Source organism: Eurosta solidaginis, chromosome 4 (assembly GCF_040869045.1).
Source record: "Eurosta solidaginis isolate ZX-2024a chromosome 4, ASM4086904v1, whole genome shotgun sequence".
NCBI lineage: Eukaryota > Metazoa > Arthropoda > Insecta > Diptera > Tephritidae > Eurosta > Eurosta solidaginis.
In genome coordinates this window covers 212,705,678-212,727,260 of record NC_090322.1, presented here as the reverse complement: position 1 = coordinate 212,727,260, position 21,583 = coordinate 212,705,678, and the positions used below count along the sequence as shown (strand labels likewise).

Here is a 21,583-nt window from a genome sequence, read left to right as displayed (position 1 = left end):
TTTCTGGCCTCTTTTTAACGCGTGCTTCGGAAGTGGTTCAGAAATGGCTTCTGGCTTTCATTAATCAATTTTAATGCATGCAGCTCAGATATAAGAGCTTTATGTACAACTGTGACTAACAACTGTCTGGCTGTATATCGGATCTGTTACTAATTCGAAGCTAGTCTTATACCTGTAGTGTGAAAATTTCGCTTTGCGTCACTGTCTTAAATTTTTCTTGCATGGTTAGAGCTCCCGACAATGAATTTTTCCGCTGTAGAGATGAAATGGTATGGAATGCCCTTTTTTTGTCGTAGCCCCGTCCTGTGCCTGAACTCGACATCGCATTTCATACGAGTGTTTCTTTAACTTCCTAGTTCTGATTTATGAGCCACTGAGCAAGAGTGGAAGACCAGTGATTTAACCAGGAAATGGAACTGAACAATTTGGACCTTAAAGATACATAACTTAGAAAGGGGCAGCCAATTTAACCTAATCAAACCAAATTTCACTGCTAATGAGCTACAGCTTCTGCATTAACTTGACTGAAACTAGATTGATTTTTGTTTTCCAGAGCTGAGACCGTCAGAAATCTGTTCAACTTGAGACATAAAACGAAACCAATGTTATATTATTCGGTAATAAAATGCCATTCTCCATTATTGTGTTGCCATCGCGGGCTGTCGATCGAAGGACTCTCTTTACAAGACCGTGGCCGTGGTGGCTTGATAGCGTGATCCGCATACCACACCGAAGGTCCTGGACTCAAGTCCCGTGCAAAGCATAATCAGAACTTAAAAAACGTAGTTTAAAGCAGGAAAAGATTTTTCTTAGAGGGGTAGCCACTTGGCAGTGGTTCGACAAACACTCCCAGTGCATTTCTGTTCTAAAAAGCTTTTCGTCAATTAGAAGAGAAGCTCGGATTTGATCTCCTCGGAGGTAAGTCGCACCAAGTTTTTTTTTATTATAGATAGCGAGTTGGAAATATTCCGACAAGTAATCGATAACTTTTCAATGAATTAATTAATTGTTGTCCGTCGGGATTTAATGTTTTTAAGTGTAATGAGCTGAAGGCTTGTTTTTAAGGTTCCTGATCATGACTTCGAGCTGAAATCGAAATATTTATAAATAAATTAATTTAAACACAAAACCAGAATATTATCCGGCGTAGAGCTTATAACATTTAGAAGTTATAAATTTTCGATAAAAAATCTTTAGCTTTTCGCTAAAAAATCGATACCTTTTTTTAACACATTGACATCTTTTCTATACATATTCGACAATTTTTCGAAATTAAATGGTTTTTTTTTGTTTTCTATAACTTATTGGTACAACTTCAGTAATAAACCAATAATTTTATAATAAAATATCGATTAGGTACTATAATTTTCTGATAAAAAAACGTGAACTTTCTGAAAACAATTCGTTACCTGACCACCTTTCCAAAAACCGATCACTTTTCGAAATTAAATTAATGAAATTTCGCTAGCAAATTGATAGCTCTTCGATAGCAAATTCAAATCGGCAACTCATTGATAAATTCTGCTATAGCAAATTTATAAAACTGTGCCAACAATTAGATAACTCGTCTTCACCTCGCCGATGACACACCTATAACCAACCGATAACTCGTCTATAAGAAATGTGTAACATGTCCCATGGCAGAACCATATAATGTGGCAGCACGGTGACATACGTACAAATATAAATACAAATTCCATTTACTTTGTTTTTGTAAATCGATGAGCTTATGTCAAAATCTTACTGCGTCGGACGTTAAAGTGTCAAATAATATTAGAAAAAGGAAAAACAGCCGATTTCCGGCTGTCACCTTTTCCTGGTTCCGCCATGAAATGTGCATAGCTCACTGATAACAAACAGTTACCCATTTCGATAACAAATCGTTGACATTTCCATAACAAATCCTTAACATTTCGATAACAAATTTTTAACATGCCCTCCGCTTTCAGTTCCGTCTTCGTTTTTGGTTTCAGTTTTGACTTCTTTTCCTGACTACTCTTACGCTTACGCTACAGTGAGCAAAGATGTTAACAAATCAAACATTTTTTGAACGTTTCTTGAGCATTTTTGAATAGAAACTTCTTTTTTTCTTTGAAGGTGAATAGCCAGCTTAAGTGGTAACAAACTCGCTGCAGGCGTATTTTGACTGGTTCTCCCACACACAAAGCAGCCGCAAATTTTAATGCGATAATTTTAAGTTATTTGGTTTTTTTAAACACAAAAATTGCCATTCCTATTTAATATTGTTAGGGAGAAAACATAAGAGCAAGAATATATAAAAGTAAACTACATCTTAATATATATAAATTTCGTGTCTCGTTGCTTGTCCGCAATGGATTCCTAAGCTACTAAACCGATTTTAATCAAAGATAGGATAGCGTTCCTGTGAAGTTTCTTTCTGGGAAGTGGACCAGGGACCGATCTATTTGAACAAATCTGTTCTTGGTCCGATTTAGGTAGACTGGGGCTAGGAGTGGCCCTGCGACTATGATTAGGACTGAGATTGGGAGTGGAACTGGGACTGGGACTGAGACTAGGACTAGGACTAGGACTAGGACTTTGACTTGGGGTGGGGTTGTGACTGGGAAAAAGGGATGGAAAAGAACAAGAAACACTTGAGAAGAAGAGAAAAGAGTGAAGGAGAAAGAGATGAAGTTAGACGAAGATTGAGAGATATGGGTAGAGGGAGTGGAAAACAAGTGAAGGAAAAGGCGGAGAGGGAACAAGATACGCAGAAAAAGAGAAAGGCAAAGGGAAGAGTAAATACAAATATAAGGAAAAGGGGCAGAGGGGAAGGGAGAGTAAGAGGTTAAAACTGCTTAAAAGTTATGCAGATAGACCAAAGCTGTGGCAAATCAACGTCTGCCGGTTCTGCTATTATAAATATACTAAGTATTTACCTATGTTAGAGAGTACAATTATTTTTTTCATTTAAGAGGCTATAAGCATGTACGTTATTCCTCGCACTAATACAAACCTATGGCTGATTGTACAGGTTACAGTTAATTGGTTACAGGCGCGCTTTGCAGTAAATGAAGCGTGAAGTGTGCACCATTTGATGGTAACATAAATTGCAACTTAAGGTACACAGAATATAGAACAGGCTTCCTCCAATTTCCGTCACCGACAGGACTATATCTCATGTGACGTTCGTTATTATTATTATTTCTATATTTAAAAGAGTCGTTAAGGCATTTTTTTATACGAACTTTTTTATTACTTTTGTCTAAACATAATTTTGGTTTAACGGTTTTTTATACTCAGTTAAGCAGAGCTCACAGAGTATATTAAGTTTGATTGGATAACGGTTGGTTGAACAGGTATACAGGAATCGAGATAGATATAGACTTCCATATATCAACATCATCAGGATCGAAAAAAAATTTGATTGAGCCATGTCCGTCCGTCCGTCCGCCCGTTAACACGATAACTTGAGTAAATTTTGAGGTATCTTGATGAAATTTCGTATGTAGGTTCCTGAGCACTCACCTCAGATCGCTATTTAAAACGAACGATATCGGACTATAACCACGCCCACTTTTTCGATATCGAAAATTTCGAAAAACCGAAAAAGTGCGATAATTCATTACCAAAGACAGATAAAGCGATGTAACTTGGTAGGTGGATTGAAATAATGAAGCAGAATAGAAAATTAGTAAAATTTTGGACAATGGCCGTGGCACCACCCACTTTTAAAAGAAGGTAATTTAAAAATGTTGCAAGCCGTAATTTGGCAGTCGTTGAAGATATCATGATGAAATTTGGCAGGAACGTTACTCCTATTACTATATATACGTTTAATAAAAATTAGCAAAATCGGAGAAGAACCACGCCCACTTTTAAAAAAAAATTCCTAAAGTAAAATTTTAACAAAAATTTTAATATCTTTACAGTATATAAGTAAATTATGTCAACATTCAACTCCAGTAATCATATGGTGCAATAAAATACAAAAATAAAAGAAAATTTCAAAATGGGCGTGGCTCCGCCCTTTTTCATTTAATTTGTCTAGGATACTTTTAAATCCATAAGTCGAACACAAATTTACCAATCCTTTTGAAATTTGGTAGGGGTATAGATTTTATGACGGTAACTGTTTTCTGTGAAAATGGGCGAAATCGGTTGAAGCCACGCCCAATTTTTATACACATTCGTCCGTCTGTCCTTCCGCATGGCCCTTAACACGATAACTTGAGCAAAAATCGATATATCTTTACTGAACTTAGTTCACGTACTTATCTGAACTCACTTTATCTTGGTATAAAAAATGAACGAAATCCGACTATGACCACGCCCACTTTTTCGATATAGAAAATTACGAAAAATGAAAAAATGCCATAATTCTATACCAAATACGAAAAAAGGGATGAAACATGGTAATTGGATTGGTTTATTGACGCGAAATATAACTATAGAAAAAACTTTGTAAAATGGTTGTGACACCTACCATATTAAGTAGAAGAAAATGAAAAATGTCTGCAGTGCGAAACAACAAACCCTCGAAATCTTGGCAGGTATTACATATATAAAAAAATTAGCGGTATCCAACAGATGATGTTCTGGGTCACCCTGGTCCACATTTTGGTCGATATCTGGAAAACGCCTTCACATATACAACTACCACCACTCCCTTTTAAAACTCTCATTAATACCTTTAATTTGATACCAATATCGTACAAACACATTCTAGAGTCACCCCTGGTCCACCTTTATGGCGATATCTCGAAAAGGCGTCCACCTATAGAACTAAGGCCCACGCCCTTTTAAAATACTCATTAACACCTTTCATTTGATACCCATATCGTACAAAGATATTCTAGAGTCATCCATGGTCCACCTTTATGGCGATATCTCGAAAAAGCGACCACCTATAGAACGAAGACCCACGCCCTTTTAAAAATACTCATTAACGCCTTTCATTTGATACCCATATCGTGCAAACAAATTCTAGAGTCAACCCTGATCCACCTTTATGGCGATATCCCTAAATGGCGTCCACCTATAGAACTATGGCCCACTCCCTCGTAAAATACTCTTTAGTGCCTTTCATTTGATAGACATGTCAAACAAACACATTCCAGGGTTTCCCTCGGTTCATTTTCCCACATGGTTATTTTCCCTTATGTTTTCACCATAGCTCTCAACTGAGTATGTAATGTTCGGTTACACCCGAACTTAACCTTCTTTACTTGTTTTTATTATAACTAATCTACTTCTATACAACATTCGTTTACTTTTCGTTTATTTATTTATTTCATTAAATTTTTATTGTTTATGATTTTATGATTTCGTACATATTTTATGTCTTTATGAAGTTTGCGCTTTCCGCTATTTGTGTTAAGTCAACTTAATGTGACTGTGGCCGAAGGTGAGAAGTCACGTTTGGCTTATGACTAGCGTTACACCTACGCATGACGTTGTGCAATGTGCAGCTTGCAGCGTGCCGCATTCGCTTAAATTACCCAATATCTCTGCGCATGTGCACAAAATTTAGAATCGCTTTGGTTTTTATTATTAACTGTACTCTATGGTAGTGGGTTGTGTGTGACCTGAAAGGCATAAATAAATACGCTACAATACGACCATTTTCATTATTAATTATTTCAATGAGGCGGAATATTAAGTGTGACTGTGAAATAAAGAAAATAAAAATGATAAACAGAGGAAGAAGCGCATCTGTTGCGTACAAAATTGCATTGATTGCAAATTATTATGGTTTTTTGTGAATGTTGCGCAAAATTTTGCATGGTTGTGAAGAAATACTATTCACGCCTACGATTAAATCATAAATCAACTCTGGACCGTAGCATCTGCAAAAGCCGAGGCTATTGTTGTAGTTTGAAAGTAATCTAGAATGGGAGTTTCAAGAGTAGATCTAAGCATTGGAACTACTCAGAACTATATCGGGATAAGAATTGGCAATTGGCAGTGCTCTCCAAAATCTTCGTAAAGGGTTTCAACAAGCAACTAATATTAATCAGGCTTTAGTGTGTTTTCTTTGTTTATTCAGGATGGCAGTAATATTAGTAGTGCCCAAGGAAATTTAGGTCAGCAGAAAAAAACTGAGAAGGTAAAATATTGTTGCGAGTTTTAGGAAATCTTAATTATTTTGCACCTTCTGTTATCGTTCGAATTGCTGAAGTATTGATTAAATAACTCAAATATTCAGTATAGCGAAATGTAATTTTTTCACAACTCTACTGTAGTAGTACATCACAATTAAATTATTTGCGGACTTCACTTTTAGCATGTTAAAATCGAAACTGATTTATTATTCCTCAGCTTGCGCTGCTTTTATATTCCCCGTTTGCCTCGTTCACTTATTTCTCCTAGGGTCTAGACTTTTCACGAACAGCCTTCTCGAACACTTGCTTATTTATTTCTCGATATGTATCTTATAGTTGGTTATTTAGCTATATAAGCTGTGTATGCGCTAGTAATGTCATCTTCACCCTTAGCTGCTGACTGCATGTATGTGAAATATTCTCCTCGCATTGACTTTGCTGTTTACATGTGTGTGTGGCTGCTCGCTTTCATGTTGACATGTATCGTATCGAAATGCTAATATTCGCCACAATATTAATTAAGTAATTATGCATAGTTGTTTCTTCCTCGCATTCGAGCGGTACTTTGAATCACAGCGGAAAGGAAAGAAGTGTCGGAGCGACCAATCCAGCATGCTCAGCTCAAGTGCTCACCAAGGTGTGTAGGGCATGTAACCAGCGTAATACACTTTCAATAAAAAAATGCGAATGCCTCATAACAAATCAATCTTTACCTTTGACGACCATGAATACGTTCTAATGGCCAGGCCACGTGTTTGCAACGCTCCGAGTGTTACTATGTAAGCCTAGTTGATTGGACGCAAGGGCTATTATCCCTGCTTTACTGGAAATGCGATGCAAAGGGCAGAAAGTGATAGTAATCGTACCTTTTGACTTCGGCTATAGTGTGTGCCTGATAAAAGAAGTTGTGAACGTAAACAACCAACACTGCTTTTCATACATATATGAGGCGACATAAGTGACGAACGATGCGACCCCCAGCGGGTTAGGGGGTCAGAATATACCCGCGGTAGGTATGTCTGTCGTAAGAGCTGACTAAAATACCAGATTCAAGGGGCTGTGCAGCGCAACCCTTCAGGTTTCCAGCGCAATATATAGTTTCTCCAAACCCAATTGTCAACCTCACCTATCCGCGGCGAATCCTGTTTCACTAACAGACCAGGCTCTGGCGACTGGAATTTGCGGGTGGGGAGGGAGGGATGGCCTGAAGGTTTAATGTGGCCACATAAATCGTTCCCGAGATGGCCGCCAAAGGACCATCACATCGATAACACTCCCCAAAGCCTTCGGAGAGCACTCTTATCGCTACAACGAACGATGCTACCAAGGAGTACTTCAAAAGATATACGGTAGGAAGTGGCCTTGGGTCTGAATGGGTTGTGTAGCGCAAGCCCCTCAAAGCGGTTTCCAGCGCAATTCATTGCTTACTCAATTGTCAACCCCACCTATCCGTTGCAAATCCTGTTTATCTAGCTCGCAAGGCCCTTGTGACCCCAAAGCTTCTTACCGAAGGAGGGGGTTGGATGACCTAGAGCATTCAATATGGTCATATCAAAACGTTTTCCAGATGGTCTGGCTATTACCTTTATGGTGCTATTTTCTAGAACATAAAATACTCATCTCCGGCTAACGGGAATAAGGAGGAAGCTAACTTCAATTCTACAGTAGGAAAATAGTAGCGCACAGAAATAGCCATCTCAAAAGGAGAAAGTTGGTTAACTTTAAATTTTTTTATCAGCTGGTTATCTGTAGAGTCACATTCCAGCGTAGAAAGATCTACCAAGCTAATCTTGTGGCATCCACTTCCTTCTGTGCGCCGAGAAAGTTGGGTATAGCTTTGCAAGAAAAATTTTCATCGAGAAGAAGCTCACTAAACATAGTCGAAACGAAAGCAACAATCGACTTTAACATATGGTCTCTGTCAGCTAAATACGTCTTGACTATAGATCCAAACAGTGCGCAGGTGTTTCTGACTTTAGGGAGCTTGATATTTGCAAATAGCAATAATGCGTAATAATTTTGCTCGAAAATTTCGGAACCCTAAACAACTTAATAATGAAACTTACGATGTACCGCCTAAGTATAACGTCAGAGTTATTTGTAGGGTTTCGGTAAGAAAACCTTTGGGATCATAACATCTCCGTACAATATGGCTTTGCGAACATTGTTGATTAGTTGAGCAATGTAAGTTTCTGCTTATAGCTCATCGTTAAGGCTTCTTCGATATTCTCCCTACCCAATGCATAGGAGCCTTGCACAGAGTATGATAAGACGCATTTTAATGTTCTTGGGAAGGCTGTATAATTCGAGGTTAAGAACTTAAGTGCACAGATTTGTATTGATGGTATTGGCATCATTGACCTTACTCTGCCATATCTAATCTGAATAAACAGTATAAAAATAAAGTGAAAGAACAGGAAAACAAAATTCTGCTCTGATCAGGAGTCATCTCACCGTTTATAGATACAAATTGTGAAGAAACTGATTTAGTATGTTTTTGCCAACAAGTTCTACTTCGAACTGGGTGTGTAATTGAGATGCAAATTCCCAACAGAAGCTCGCCCTAAATCTCTTCGCGCCAAGTATATTTTTTTAAACTCCCATTTTAATGAAGAAGGACCTTTCTCTATGGGTCCTTAACATAACCTACTGATTTGTGGCTAAGAGGCATGGCTGCCGCGAAAATCTAATTTTTCGTAAAGTTTTTGGTCCTACACATTTTATTGTACCGGCAACCCTGAAAATAACTCACAAACTCGCAGAAGTCACAAAATATGAGCACAATGTGCGCATAATCAAGTAACTGCAAAAACAAAATATTTAACAAGCAAATGAAAAGCGTCTAAGACAACATTCATTGCATAAATAAATAAATAAGGGAAATCTGTTGAATGCCCATCGCCGCATGTCGTAGGCTACCACTACATATACAAACATCCGCATCCTCCATACTACAATTTTGCGTAATACTACATTTTATATCGAATATCAGACACCAATAATTTTCATTATCATAATCCCACTTTCCACTGATCTCCAAGAAGACCCTACGCGCACTCTCGCCGATTTGCCTGCTGATTTTGCACATTATTGCATTCGCCTCAATATGTATTTGTTTACAAATTATGTTTAAAAAAAAAATCAACCTACAATTGTGCACTTTTGTTTATTTTCATAACTCAACTGCAAACCACATGCGTCTGCTGCTGCTGCACTCTAGTGGTTAACTCCCAAGCAAATCCCACACGCTCATGAGGAGCAGAAGGCGCAATGTACGAAATTAGATTTTTCGTCTTCCCTTCCCTCTTTTTTGCTCGTTCTGCTTGAATTTTGTACTATAATCTTCTCTGATTATCTTTTACTTTGCGAAAGCGTACGAACACAATTTTACTTTAGCTGTTCAATGCAATTTGCCTGCACGATAAAAAGTTGCTCCATAAATCTCACTTTACTCGCGAAGCCCACCAACACTGAATATCTAGTCAGATTGTTGGTATAATTGCTTGGTGCGTATACGAGTATTATTTTTCCTATGGTGATGATGCTCTTAATGTTCGACAGTGGTTTGAGTGGTTTCCTTCTGGCGGCAAGGCAACATAGAGGCGCGCCGGAAAATATATTTCTCATATTTATGCATAGTGGGTTTGAAATACTAGAGTTGTGGTGAAAATATATATACTTATGTTGTTGTTGCTGCTGTTGTAGCGATAAAGACACTCTCCGAAAGTTTTGGGAATTGTTATCGATGTTGATGGTCCTTTGCGGACATAGATCCCTTAAGTTCCGGTAACAAGCATCATTAAGGCACAAGGCAGACAATCTCAGGAATGATTTAATATGAACACATTGAACCTTCCAGGTCATCCCGCCTCCCACCCCTAGTTCCAGGATTCGCCACGGATAGGTGAGGTTGACTGTAGTAGCACGAAAGGTGAACTTGGCGCGCTTATATATTCCCGGGTAGTACAGCGTCGTGTTAGTGTCTAGTCTAAATTATTCTTTCTGACCACCAATTCTCGAATATCACTGATTTGGATAAAGTATCGGAAATATAGATACCTTCAATCAGAATTATTTCCTTACATCTATTATTACACATTCGATGGAAATGAATTTTGTTTATTAATTTTGTTACGAATATGAAAATTGTAAGTCCTTAAAGGAGAAGAGATAGACCCACCAATAAGTGTACAGAATTGATCAGAAAGACGATCTGAGTTGGTTCAGCCATGTCCATCTCTCTGACCGTCCGTCTGTTCGTCTTTTCATTTGAAAGCAAACTGTTCCCTCAATTTTTAAGATATAAGACGGAATCGACCGGATAGGACCACTATAGCATATATCGAAATACAACCCAATGGTATAAGATTATTGTTCAGATCAATTTATTAAAGGTATGAAGTCTGCAGACAGTTCCGTCCTTACTTGTTTTCATAAATGTTTACAAAATTTCCCAGAAAATCTTAAAAATGTCTATGCTTACATTCCCCCCAGGGGGACTAGTAATTCATTGTAAACTATGTGTGTCAGCAAAAACCGCACTGAAACTCAGGGATACTCAGCAAGGGCACAGCAGTATCCTTTATTTATTTCCGGCGTATATTTTGGGGGCAGCGTTATTACTGTGGTTTGGTTCCTCTTATTAGCGCACACAAATCTACACCGACGGCTCCAAAACGGACTGTGTGGGCTTGTATCTATTCACATTCTCATTCACACTGCCGCCATACTGTAGTGTGTTTCAAACAGAAGTCTTTGCGATTTGGGCTGTAGGGACATGTAAGCAACTTTTTCCTGCAAAAACCAAGATTCCAGAAACATCACTTATCTGAGTTTCGGATCACAGGGGAATCGAGGGAAGGAAATGAATGATGAGCTGGCACGTAGGAGCGCAAGTAAATGAGGGAATAATCAGCATGGCAGTAGGCATACCACCAGGGGCAGCCAAGGGGGAAAAATCAGCAAAAGTGAAAGATCACTGCGAGCTGTGCAATTTTTTAACCTTAAAGACCTTGTAGGAGCATTGTAGTCTGAAAGAAGGACAAGGAGTCTTCTGGGTAGATCTTTAACCGAAACCCATAAACTTATAGCGATCAGCACCGAGCATTGGGCTTTAGACCCACATGCGAAAAAGATAGGCATTCCGCGTAATGACTTCTACAGAAGTTGTAATGACTTAACTATCAAAGAGACTGTTGAGCACTTTCAGTGGAAGTGCCGAGCTTTTGCTAAAACGCGTCTAAGATCCTTCGGAAGCCCACTTCTGAAAAATCTGGGTCGATTACCGGAAATAGGTCTTACAAATATTCTTGATCAACTCCTGATTGTAGTGCACATCCGATGTGAAACTCAGTAGGTTTAAACGAGTTTTTCATTAGTTTTTTGGTCGACCTGGCTTGCAGCCATTATACCTGCCTAACTCAGATATGTCGGTACGAAAACGTCAAAAACTTACTTAATTAACGCTTAGCTTTTCATGCCAAGGAAATTAAAAACGTTTTGCACCTGGGCCTTCCAGTGGAGTATTGTCCTTCTCTTTCTCTGCTTTCATAGGCGATAAGAATACCTTCTTGGTCGGAACCTTATTTTTCATTCGCATATTGATCTCTTCTCTCTGTTGATGGCTCTAAATCATGGACGAGAGCAGATGAGGCGGCTCTTGCTATGGTTATGCATAATGGTGAACTATGTGAGCTTTACGAAGAAGATGGAAAAGCGAATAAAAGCCCAAAGGCTTCGCTGGCTAGGTCATGTTATGCGAATGGACGAAGACGCTCCGGCCAAGAAAGTATTTCAATTGATACCACAGTTTGGAGGCAAATTAAGGGGACAACACTTATTTGGGAGAGGCAGATAGATGCAGGCTTGACTACCATTTTTTTTGTGCATAATACGTCGATACAAAATTTGTAATACTTTAATGAGAAATTGATATTTTTCCGATATGTAATCGATAACTTTTTGCAAGCAAGCCGATAACTTTTCGATAACAAATTGATAACATTTAGGTAACAGTTTTTTCACTTTATTTATAATAAATCGATAATTTTATGATAGCAAATCGATACACATTTCATGAAAAGTCGATAGATTTTCGATAAAAAATTGGTAGTAAATGAATAATTTTTATACTCAGCTCAGCTCAGCTCAGCAGAACTCACAGAGTATATTAATTTTGTTGGCATAACGGTACCCCGTAACGGCATACACTAATCGAGATAGATATAGACTTCTATATATCAAAATGATCTGGGCGAAATGCATTTAGCCATGTCCGTCCGTCCGTAAACACGATAACTTGAGTAAATTTTGAGGTATCTTAATGAAATTTGGTATGTAAATTCCTGGGCATCCATCTCAGAGAGCTATTCAAAATGAACGAAATCGGACTATAACCACGCCCACTTTTTCGATATCGAAAATTTCGAAAAACCGAAAAACTGAGATAATTCATTATCAAAGACGGATAAAGCGATGAAACTTGGTAGGTGGGTTGACCTTATGACGCAGAATAGAAAACTAGTAAAATTTTGGACAATGGGCGTGGCACCGCCCACTTTTAAAAGAACGTAATTTAAAAGTTTTGCAAGCTGTAATTTGGCAGCTGAGCACATAGTGTTCGGTTACATCCGAACTTAGCCTTCCTTACTTGTTCGACATAAAACAGTTAACTTGACGTAACGAATTATAGAAGGTGATGAAACAGTTCTGGATCGATAAAACAAGAACAATTTCGGTAGTTGAACCATAGCGTTGTGGGAACGTCCTTGCGTCGTGACCGTAGTTTTTGAGTGCAGGATTTTCTCTTCGTTTATTTTTGCTATTCTTCAGTCAAGTTTATTCCATTTCATGTTGTGCTGCTATCAACGATGTACGCTTTCTGCGAGCTGCATCTTCCAGGGCACATAATCAGTCCAATTCTAAACGAAAATTCCGTGCGAGTTTTTTCCCTTCTCCCATTCCTCGTATTCTAAATAAAAATTCCTTGTGAGTTTTTTCACTTCTCCCTTTCCTCCTATTCTGAACAATGTTCCAAAAATCGGAAACCGGTTATGGGAGAAAAGTAGGTATTATGAATGTGAGGGAGAGGGAGATTTCTCTGCCATTTCATAGGAGTTTTTTCGCTACTTAAATTAAAGGGAATGTATCAAAATAGTTAAAGGAAAATAGTTATTTTAAGAAAGAACACTTATTTGTACAAATTTGTGCTAAAATATGTAATTACATTCTACTACAATATTCTCACTGTTAATACAACAACAACAATATTATTTATTTTAAGTCGAAAAATATATCATACGCAACGGAAGAGCTCATCGCATATTTGATGCAGCCATCCAGAAATTGCGCAAGGATTTTTTAAGAAGGCTTTTATAGATTTTGACATATGGCGAAAGGTGAACGCAACTCGACTTGGTCGCCAGAAAATTGCTTTGCAGAATGAAAGCAGGCAACTCCGGCAGATTTGTGTTATCCTGCCGTCTTCTTCTTATGCTCCTCTGTTGATGTTGCTGTGGCACCAATTCATTACTCATTTCAGTGCATACCACATGCAATGCATTGTTTATACCTTATTTCTTAATTTCAAACAAATTGGCAACAATAATTAAACTTTACAATTTTTTTAAACAAAATAAGAAATGCGCAACGAATTCGAAATTCCTATTACCCAATTATTCTTCTCCCTAGGAGAAAAGAATTGGAGGAATTTTTCCGCGGGAATAAAAAAATCCGCAAGAACAAAATTCCGCGAGGATATTTAGAATTGGTCTGACTTTTTCCATGGCAAATTATTCCTATTAGAGAGTATCGCTCAGAGGATACACGGAGCTCTGCCGATTATTGGCGGATTGTCAAATACTTTTTTTAAAGCTTATTTATTCTGGATTCTTCAATACTTTTCTGCTTTACAGCTTTATTTGCATTTCACTTCTCTTGCTGTCTTCGGTGTGAGGTTTTTTTTATGTCCTCACTTTCACCTTAGTTGTACTGTCCGTGTTCCATAACACCTAAGAGGCTCGTGGATACGAGGTGTCGTAAAAAGTTGTGTTAAATCAACTTTTCAGCGATACACGAACTTGCAATCAACTACGCACATTTAATAACACACAATCCAATTGTGGCAGTCAACATTAGTATGCAACAAACAGCCAAAATTGTGGGATTTTACGAATAACGAGCATTTGATTTTTTCGTTTTTTTTTTTTGGTTTTTTTTCTCATTAAAAGTGTGTGCGATTGCTGCGATCGCATTGCTGATCGCGGCATTTTGTGGCTTACATTTACGCATGTTGCAGCAACATTTTTTTACACACGACACAAATGTTTATACGCTGAGTTATGCGTTGTATATGGAAAGTAATCGCCAACGTCTGCGATTGAAATTTTCTCATTTCATTAGCTTTTTTTCTTGTTGGTGTTCTTTTTCCATTGCAAACAATATATTTTTTGAACTACAGCGAGTATGTTAATTTTTCACTTAGCCCATAGGCAATTTGTCATTGGACACCATTGGCAATTTTTTCGCAGCCAAGCAAAGTATTTAAGAGCCAAACAACTTTTAACATCTTTTCCTTTTATATTTTGTTCCTTTGCAAGCGCTTGAGGCTTTTGCTTTGAATTGCAATTGCATTGATTTATTGATTTGCTTGACGATGCAGCAACGAAAGAAGATCACTCAATGTGGTTGGATAGTGAAAATTGGCATACCAACATATACTGCAACGAGATCTACAACAACAAGCATAACAAAAGTGGCTGCCTATTGGCAATGCAAATGAGTGCAAGCATTACTTCCCAGGCTTTGCTGACTTATTGAGCTCTAGTTTTTCAAGCCGCATACTTAAAGTGGTTTTGTGGTCGAATTTATTGTAGTTCGTGGAACACCTTTGGCATTTAGAGTTTAAGATTAGCGCTAAAGAACATACTTCGTAGTACATACAAAAGCTAGTAGCTTTTCTTAATTTGCATATGCACATGAGTATTTACTTATACATATATTAAGTTGTATAAAATTTAAGCTGATTGCAAAATTTCTTTCGTTGGCCACCACACATGCTGCATAAGCCTGTTTTCCTTTTTTTCTGACAGCTTTCGAAATACAGATCCAGATTCGTGTTTCTGTCAAGTCAGCTTATGCGATATATCTGCGATTGTAATTTTACGCTGAATACTGATTTACTGCTAATGATTGTATTTAAGTACAAGTATTTATTTAAAAGCAGCTCGTATCCGTGTTAATTTACAGTAAATACTTCGAATACGAGCTCGAGTAGCAATCGGCTTTTGCCGTTACAGAAGTTGGTTGCTGTGCCGCTTGGACACCAAAGATCCAAGCTTAAGTCGCGCACTGAGCGACATTTCTCCTGGAACCAATTGCTCCATATTTCGTATGCCTAGTCGGTACTCCGTTCGAGCCATTTGGAGCTGACGATGAACCCGCTGATACCTTTCACAGAGCATTTAGCTACTTCCTTAACTTCTGGCTGCATATAACTACCCATAGTTAGAAACTTAGTATGTGCTAGAGTGCTGTTAAATGGGATCCCCATTCTCCCAGTATGCAGGCCATATGACCAGTGTCCCATTGTTGTGGCAGTGATCATAAAGATTAAGTCCTCTGTTCTCTTGCTATTGTAATTCGGTCAGGTGTACTTGGTTATCTTGCATGTGTCCGAGGAGTACGATTTGGAGACAACCAACTCCTTAAATCTGCTTTTTATATTTCTTTTAATTGATCTAAGTGCACGATGCATCTCGACTGCCTCCACAGCTTCCAGAAGTGCCCCTGCCCTTGCAAGTTCGTATGCCTTCTCGTTGCCCTCGATGTTCCTGTCATTAGGTACCCATATAATGGTTATGTTTGTGAAGTTAGCTGCGGCTTGAAGCGACCTCTTGCAGCAGCCGATGTCCTTGGATGAAGATATAGGGGAGTTAAACGCTATTATCGCTGCTTGGCTAGGTGAGTAAATGCACACCTTGCGCCCTAATACATCTTAAAGTGTGGGTCAAACTCATTTGCAAAGTAAAAAAGTTAATTCATTTGAACTTGACACTGTGCTCACTTCATAGTTTTCGCTAAGGCTTACGTTTAAAAATTTCACCATACATATGTATGTGATATCCCCCGTTCGCCTTTTCTTTTTTATTTTATTATTCAGCTTGCACCGAATTCGTATCCATACAAGGTGATGTCAAAGCGAATTCAATCCAAATCGCCGAGCAGAAAAATGTCAAGTCAAAAGAAAATGTTCATTGCTTTCGATTAGTTGACATATTGTCGTACCAAGGCGTTGTATGGCAAATATCAAGAAAAAGCAATCAGCTGATGGGATAACGGCACCTGGTGCTAAATACACCATGGCTTGTAACTAAGTACTTTAATAGGTGTACGGCACTCAATGCATGCTGAAATAAACAACACACATGACAAACAAATTCTTAGCCGAATAAAGGAAGGGCAGGTGATTTACGGCTCACACAATGACACTTCTTGCAGCTACGGCACTGAATTGCCGTTCGTTCATAACAATGCTGTGGGTGGAGTAGACAGTTTTGGAATTTAGCTCTTAAATATTTCATAAATTGGTGAATTAGTTTTAAGTCTAAGTAGCCATATTTGTAGAGGCAAATGAAAGAATTTGTTTAAAGAAAGTTGCAGCACAATATGTTCAGTAGTGTCGGAGTTACTTCTTTCGACTTTGATTTATAATATGTACAGATACCACCTTCTCTACTTCAGTGGAAAGTAAGCACTGAGTAAATTTTGCGAATGTTCTCCAGCTACGGGCTATGGGTCTATATGACAATAAAATCGAAATCCGAGCCTAAGACCTCGTGGAAATTTTATCAGCAGATAAAAATTAAAGGTTGTTTATTTACAAAAGCATCTCATGCAAGTGTTCTCTCATTCTTTTGAGTTTTTCGCCAATATAAGACAAAACGCTCCCAGTGTTTCCCCTTTTTAAAAATACGAGTGTAATCATTTTATAATTAACAATTTTTTTTTCAATGATTTGACTTAGATACTAATCGAGTGTTTTTATTACTTTCATTTCAGGTATGTAATTCGTCAAATAATTTTTTATAATAAACACAGTAAGTAGCATAATATCTATTAGAAGAAGAAGAAATGATAATCGTATTTATAAAGAATAAAAAATAATAACAATAGAGGACGAGATGACGTCAAAACTTTTATGTTAAATTCATTTATTGTGAAATCTACGGTTATAGTTACATTTGTGGTTAAAGTTACTGTTAACCTTATGGTTACGTTCACGATTACAGGTTAGTTTACTATCATAGGTTCCGTTATGATAACATTTACGAAAACGAAATAAGTTATGGTTACGATTATTGTAAAACTTACAATTATAAATACGGTTACTATTACAGTGATGTTAACGATTACAGTTAGGACTGCGATTATAGTTACAATTACGATTAAAGTTACGATAACGATTATAGCCAAGATAACTATTATAGTTACGCTTACGATTACAGTTACAGATACGATTATTGTTACGGCTTCGATTATAATTGCGGTTATGATAACAGTTACGGTTACGATTACAGTTACGAATACGATTACCGTTACGATTACTGTTACCGTTGCTGTTACGACTTCGGTTAAGTTGAAATTATGGTTTCGGTTAAGACTACAGTTACAGCTACGATTACAGTAACTGCTGGTTAGGGTTGTGACTTCATTAAAAATATAATGAAATACAATGTTTATTTCTTTTTGGAGACGTTTGTATTAAGGTGCACACTTAATACTTAATGAATACTTAGTACTCACGACATTTTTTTGTAAAATAATCGCCTAATTTAATTGGAGCCCTGCTCTCTACTCATCCGTTACACAATTCCTTGATCCTAACATCACAATAATTACGCTGTCACTTTTTTAATTGACAGAACAATACAAGCCGTGCATAAATATGTAAACATATTTGTATAAATATTATACATATTTATGTTTAGATAGCCATATTTCCTGTTTACAAAACTTATTTGACATGATTTTATCGCAGTCGCTTAAAGGCTGCGAAAAAAAAATTAGCAAATCGACGAAGCTCGCAGTAGAACACAGTTCAAAAGCGTGGCAGCGCAAACAAATGTTGAAAAACAAAAAAGTATCCTACATATATACGTAAAATTAGAAAACGCATTGGCATACAAAACACACTCAAAAAGCGCCTCACATGTAGGTGTTACCAATAATATTAAGGTAAGACAGCCGCAGCAACAGCAGCTTATTTGTGGCAAAAGTATCTACTTAAACCTTTCGGCTTTTTCTTATTGCGCTATACACCCGCTTAAATTAAATGCGATAAAAAATCACGATTAAAATGAAAATGATCGTGTTAAATGCGATGTAAATGTCGAAGTTGAATCTGAAATCGAACTGACGAGCGCTAATCGTATGAGTTTTTGTTGTGCAGCTTTTTTGCGAATACGCAACAATTGCAGCTGCAGCAATATAAGCCAGACCGACTGACTGCTAGCAAAGCACAAAAACGAGGTCTGGCTATAAATCAGACACCCACACTTTGATTATTTCAACATTTTGACATTTGTCTGAAAACGCTTTTGCATCGCGCACTTATGTATATGAACATTTGTGATTGAGGTGTGTGCAATAATGATTGCATTAGTGTTTAAGTAGCCATGTATTTTGTTGTAGAGAAAAAAGTAAAAATACAGCAGCAATAACAACATGCAAAAACATTGCCGCAACAATTGTTGCTGCAACAATCATTTACTGCTGTTAGATCGTCAGTTAATGTTGTTGTATGTTGTTGCTGTTATAGACATTGATACTCGTAGATACTGTCCGCTTGTATATATTTTCATGTAATTGTTGTTGTTGTAGTTGTTATAAGTGACTCTTATGTTGTTGTAGCTTTTGTAGTTGATGAGTGTTGCTAAGGTTGTTGATTTCATGTCAGCTTTATGTCGATGTCATTCACATCAACGTCGTAACCGCATCCAGTCATTAGTTGAACTTGAATGGTAGGGATGTATGTAAGAGTGACTTGAATGTTTGACTGGTAATGTTTACATTTGAAAGCCTCAGATACTACCAGATACCAAAGTACATGTTATAGGTCTCTCAAGCTTAAACAAAATTTCTGACAACTTTTTTTCCGAAGGGTGTTTTAGATTTTCCTCCATACAAACCATTTTTTTATATGGAAGAAAATCTGCAACACCCTTCGGAAAAATGCGATTTTTGAAGCCCCCTGTACTTTGTTGATTAGAGTACGAAACTGCATAACAAAAAAACAAAATTAGTTCACACTCAAAGTGTTCGGCAGGTGAGTCCAAAATACGAGGTAGAATGAGGAAGAGTACGGAGCAGAGAGAATAAGATAGCTCTATCCCACATCCGTGAGCCAGACCAGCTACATAGACAATATAAGTTGGGTTAAAGCTGTAGAACGATGGATGGAAAGGTGCAAGTCAGAGGGTGTACTTGAAAAGTGGCGATTTTCCAACAAAGAGTGTGGAAGAAGGTAATAAGCCAAAGGAAGGTAACGCGTAGGACACGGCTTTCTTGGAGGTGCAAAAGGGAGGCAACATTAAACTCCGGCTGTTTCCTAGTAGATGAATAATATGGCGAAGAAGTTACTAACTGTGGCACTGGTTGATTGTAGCAATCCTTTCGGACAGAAGTCGACTAAAACGTGGAGATCTGTAAAAACGAAATTTATCAGCTTAATTCTGAAGATTTTCGGGGGAACCAAGTAAAGCGTTTCAATCTTTGATTCGGCAGGGTGCTACAATGATGTAGAACTGATAGCGTGCGACAACGTATTGAGCTTCCGGTAACTAGAGGCAGTTGTGGCAGTGCAGATTACCACTATACCAAAAGCCAAAGTACGTATACCATGCATAATGATGCCGGAAGATACGCAGTACCAGAACCCGAATTAACGACACTGGATTGGAAGGCAATCAACATATCGCGGCCTAGGCATGGAGGATATAACTACGTCTTCCACAAAAACAAGCAGGCGGACGCTTTGTTGTACAGGCAACTTCGGAAAATTGTCTGTGTCACAGGCAGAACTTTTCTGCGACAAAGGCAAAGAAGTCCCAAGAATAACAATCCTAACACGCCGAAAGTGGGCGAGGTTGGAAGGGTACTCGAAATCCATTAAACAGGGGGGGAAAGAGGGGACCTCCTCCACACAACGAAGCTGCTGGAGAGGGACAAACAGCCAAATTTTGTTACGAGTTACACAGACAAACTTCCAAAACAGAGAAATCACGAGGCCAAAAATCGTAACATGTAATCAACAGGTGAAGCTGATGGGAATCTCGAGATTCTTAAGCAAAAATGGCAAAAGGAGGACGTAGACAGGCCCATGAAGATGTTGGAGGGGGAGTAGCAACACAATGGTGATGTGTGTCTCACAGATAAAACTCAAACACAGACGTCCATCCAACTCCTCCAAACCCTTGAGGAAGGTTCGTTCGACATGACGCTGATCCAAGAGTCATCATGGAAAAACGAGGTTATAGGTTCAGCGTGCGCGAACTCGGCATTTAATATGCCCAATCGTATTGTAAGGACTACACTCATGAATGCTGCCTAATCACACTACTGAGGACCTCACAGTGCTGGCTGTCGAGCGAAAAAATAGCTACACATTAATTTTTACAACCTGCTATATAGTCCATGCTGGGCAGGTACCACCAGGGGAGTGCAAGAGTATAGTGGAAGAGGAGGTGCGGTTGTTCATAGGATTTCTTAAATACTTACATTTTATTTAATCTTCCTGCATTATTTAAATCTTAAAATTACTAATACAAAACCATTAATTCTCCACGCGTACTCATGCATCGTGCCAAAATTCAAATTCTAAATATAAATAAAACAAATTGCTTTTTGGACTTTTGGTCTTTCTACGAATAAATTAAATATTTCCATTTTGCTATTTTCAAAGCATGGTGCAACGATACAAGGTGGCAGCATGGGACAGCTGATTTTAAGCTTTTTTTATTTGATTTGATACATCAAATTACGGCGCAGTACGATTTTGACATTTGTCCATCGAATTTACAAAAACAAAGTACATGAAATTTTTATTTATGTTTGTAGGTATGTCACCATGCTGCCACCTTGTATCGTTCCGCTATGTTTCAAAGTATCCTCCGATTTCCACTTAATGTTGTTTTTGCTTATGTCTGGATATGCTTTCAGCTTTTAGGCGCTCGAGTTAACATACCCTGCAAAAAAATCATGCGATCAATCCCTAAAGTGAGAGGTCTCCGATTATTCTCTTTTGTCCACATTAGGGCATAACTGATCCCTTCTGGGCACAGTTGGGATTAGTGAGTTTTAAATCCATGTAGCCCTTTCTAAAAAACATAAAAAAACGGCAACGAAGTGAGTAAAATAAAAAAGACTGCAGTTGATGGATTCGAATTATTTAAAAAAAATGCCGCGCCCTATACAGAACCTAAATGACTTGGACCATATATTCTATTGTCGTCAACCCATAT

The 21,583-nt window shown here is 38.0% G+C and overlaps 1 protein-coding gene across 5 annotated transcripts in view; it reads left to right on the top strand.

The window, feature by feature from the left end:
• Positions 1–21,583, top strand: part of LOC137250947 (uncharacterized) — a 396,368-nt gene that overhangs the window by 273,168 nt on the left and 101,617 nt on the right. The window contains exon 3 of one of the 5 annotated variants that reach the window (XM_067784704.1): positions 17,124–17,226. The exons of the other annotated variants lie outside the window; for them this stretch is intronic. Within the exon in view, the coding sequence (XP_067640805.1) occupies positions 17,124–17,169 (46 nt within the window). The 3' untranslated portion in view covers positions 17,170–17,226. Of the gene's footprint in view, positions 1–17,123; positions 17,227–21,583 lie in introns of those variants that run through there. 5 annotated transcript variants of the gene reach the window in all.